Raw genomic sequence first — 2,278 nt, 5'->3', positions numbered from 1 at the left:
GTGCATAATAAAAAGAGAGTGAGTAGAATTTCCAATGAGGCTCACACTCGGAAAGAATTTTTTGAAAACTCCCTAATCGGGGCTATGAAATGCGGGGCCTTTCCTTTGCCAATTGTATGTGCAGGCTTTGCTTTCTGCAAAACTAAGGAGGCATTATAGCAGGTGCCTGCGTGTGGGAAGTCCGACCACTACATAAGCCGAAACAAGGACTACAGCTACAAGCCAAGTCGGAAGCAATTCGCTTCTATATTTTAGCATTAGCTAGAACCTAGATATGGATCTTTTTTAGTCATTTAATACAAGGCTACATGCGGATTTTTGTGAAAACACTTACCAAATTGTTATTAATGCCATTAATAATGGTGTTGCAATTTTTCCTTTTTTTATTACTGCTAGTAAGATTGGAGAGTTTAAGGTTGTGTTGGTAAAACCGGTAGATACGGTACTCATAAAAATTGTTTTGATGACTTTGTCTATCAATGGATTTTATCGTAAGGCTGATGATACGTTGCATGAGCTGTGTAATTGCGTTATTTCTGTCTCTACATACGTTACTTTGGAGGTAAAAAATGCATATTTTAATTTGAAGATTTTTTGCATAATTAGTGTTTTTAGTTTTAGCTTGTTCGTGGATATGGTTATGTAATATCTTTCTAAAAAAAAAAGAATAGAAAAGCAATTAAATAAAAAACAATGTTACAATGATAATAACAATCATAAGAGAAAATACACTGATCATTCAAAATGCAAATACTATTACACACCCTTTTGAATAGCTGAGTAAAATGGAGCAAACAATCTTAGATTCTTGGCCCCCTAAAGAGATAATCAGAGTACAAATGGGCCTCCCCCAAAAAACCAAAAAGGCCCACTATCTGCCACTATTCCATCAAACAGAATCATTTTAAATCTGCTGCAAGTACATTATTTAGATCCATGGCAAACCCTATAAATGCCACTCCAATCTTGATATGAATATTGGTAGCAAACAATCAAACTAAATTATTCTCCAAAATAATAATAATAATAATAATAATAATAAGACTTCATTTCAACCTACAAATCTCAATATTCTTTGATCACCAAATTAGTTAATTTCAATAACGCATTAATTTTAATTCAAGTGTACCTATGTGTGACACTGCGTTTTTTATTTTTTATTTTTTATTTTTTTCATAAAAGATGTGTGACACTACGTTCCCTAAGTAAAATAGAAGTCAAACTTATATTTTATATCCATATTATAATGGTTGTCATTTTTTTTTTTTTTTTTGGACTTTACCTAATTAAGGATCCCAAAGAGATTCATTTTGCATATCCTCCCACTCGTTCTCTTCATTAGTCTCATTGGAGAACATCAGCGACTCCTCCATCGTTAGAGCCTCAGCCATTTGCATCCACATCTTCGGCGAATCCAACGGCGACTCGTTGATCGCCTGAATTTGGCTAGGAGACAACCTTACGGTGATTGGTCCCATGTTCGAGCCGGAGCTGCTACCGCCGTAATCCGCCACGTCCGCCACCACCGGAGAAGCACTACTACTTCTTAGACGCAAAGCAGCCTCATGTGCTGCCATGCGTACGTCATCGGGATTTGAGCTCAACGGCTTAGGCAAACTATTGACCAACTGAGGGAAGTTAAGCCTGGCATCTCGGCCACGGAAATGAAGCGCCGCCACGTCGTAGGCGGCAGCGGCCATTTCCGGAGTCTCGAAACTGCCCAACCAAATCCGGGTTTTCGTCCCGGGTTCTCGGATTTCCGACACCCATTTCCCCCATTTTCTCTTGCGGACCCCTCGGTAGACAGAGGTGGCAGCACCGCCACCATGACTGCCGCTAGTATTTGGTTCTTCCATGCATGCACTGAATTTTGTGGCAAAAGAAAATAAAAATATGGTTTTGGTGGCAAAATGCTAGGATTCTGTACTTTAAAACTTAATGTGATCCACTTATATATAATATACAGATGTGGATATAACTGTTCTGATTGAAGCGTGGAGATTTAACATGCGACTGAGCGAGCTTTCCCCGCAATTGCACAAGTGAAAAATAAAAAATTATATAATTATATATATATATATATATATATATTCATTTATATATATCGAATCCGAAAACATGTGTTTGTATATAGGTTAAAATATAATATATACTTTGAAAGGGAAACAATTTATAAGACACTTACCAATCACATCTTACCAGATTGTTAACAATAGATTCCCACGGCTAAATCTGGTGAATTTTACAAGTAAAAAAAATTAATGTTTCAAAGAACTTT

General features: G+C 36.8%; 1 protein-coding gene across 1 annotated transcript; it reads right to left on the bottom strand.

Moving 5' to 3' along the window:
• Positions 1-723: 723 nt before the first annotated feature.
• On the bottom strand, positions 724-1,939 carry LOC107421318 (ethylene-responsive transcription factor ERF021). Its single transcript, XM_016030537.4, has one exon. The coding sequence runs from the start codon at positions 1,854-1,856 to the stop codon at positions 1,287-1,289; it is 570 nt and encodes a 189-aa protein (XP_015886023.1). The 5' UTR covers positions 1,857-1,939; the 3' UTR covers positions 724-1,286.
• Between the last annotated feature and the right edge of the window lie 339 nt (positions 1,940-2,278).

This window comes from Ziziphus jujuba, chromosome 5 (genome assembly GCF_031755915.1).
Source record: "Ziziphus jujuba cultivar Dongzao chromosome 5, ASM3175591v1".
In the NCBI taxonomy this organism is placed as follows: domain Eukaryota; kingdom Viridiplantae; phylum Streptophyta; class Magnoliopsida; order Rosales; family Rhamnaceae; genus Ziziphus; species Ziziphus jujuba.
Note: the sequence above shows the minus strand (reverse complement) of the source record. Positions and strands in the feature narration are given on the sequence as shown.

Bases quoted from the DNA above. Each gene is read 5' to 3' on its own strand.
- LOC107421318 (XM_016030537.4), bottom strand. From the start codon at position 1,856: ATGGAAGAACCAAATACTAGCGGCAGTCATGGTGGCGGTGCTGCCACC.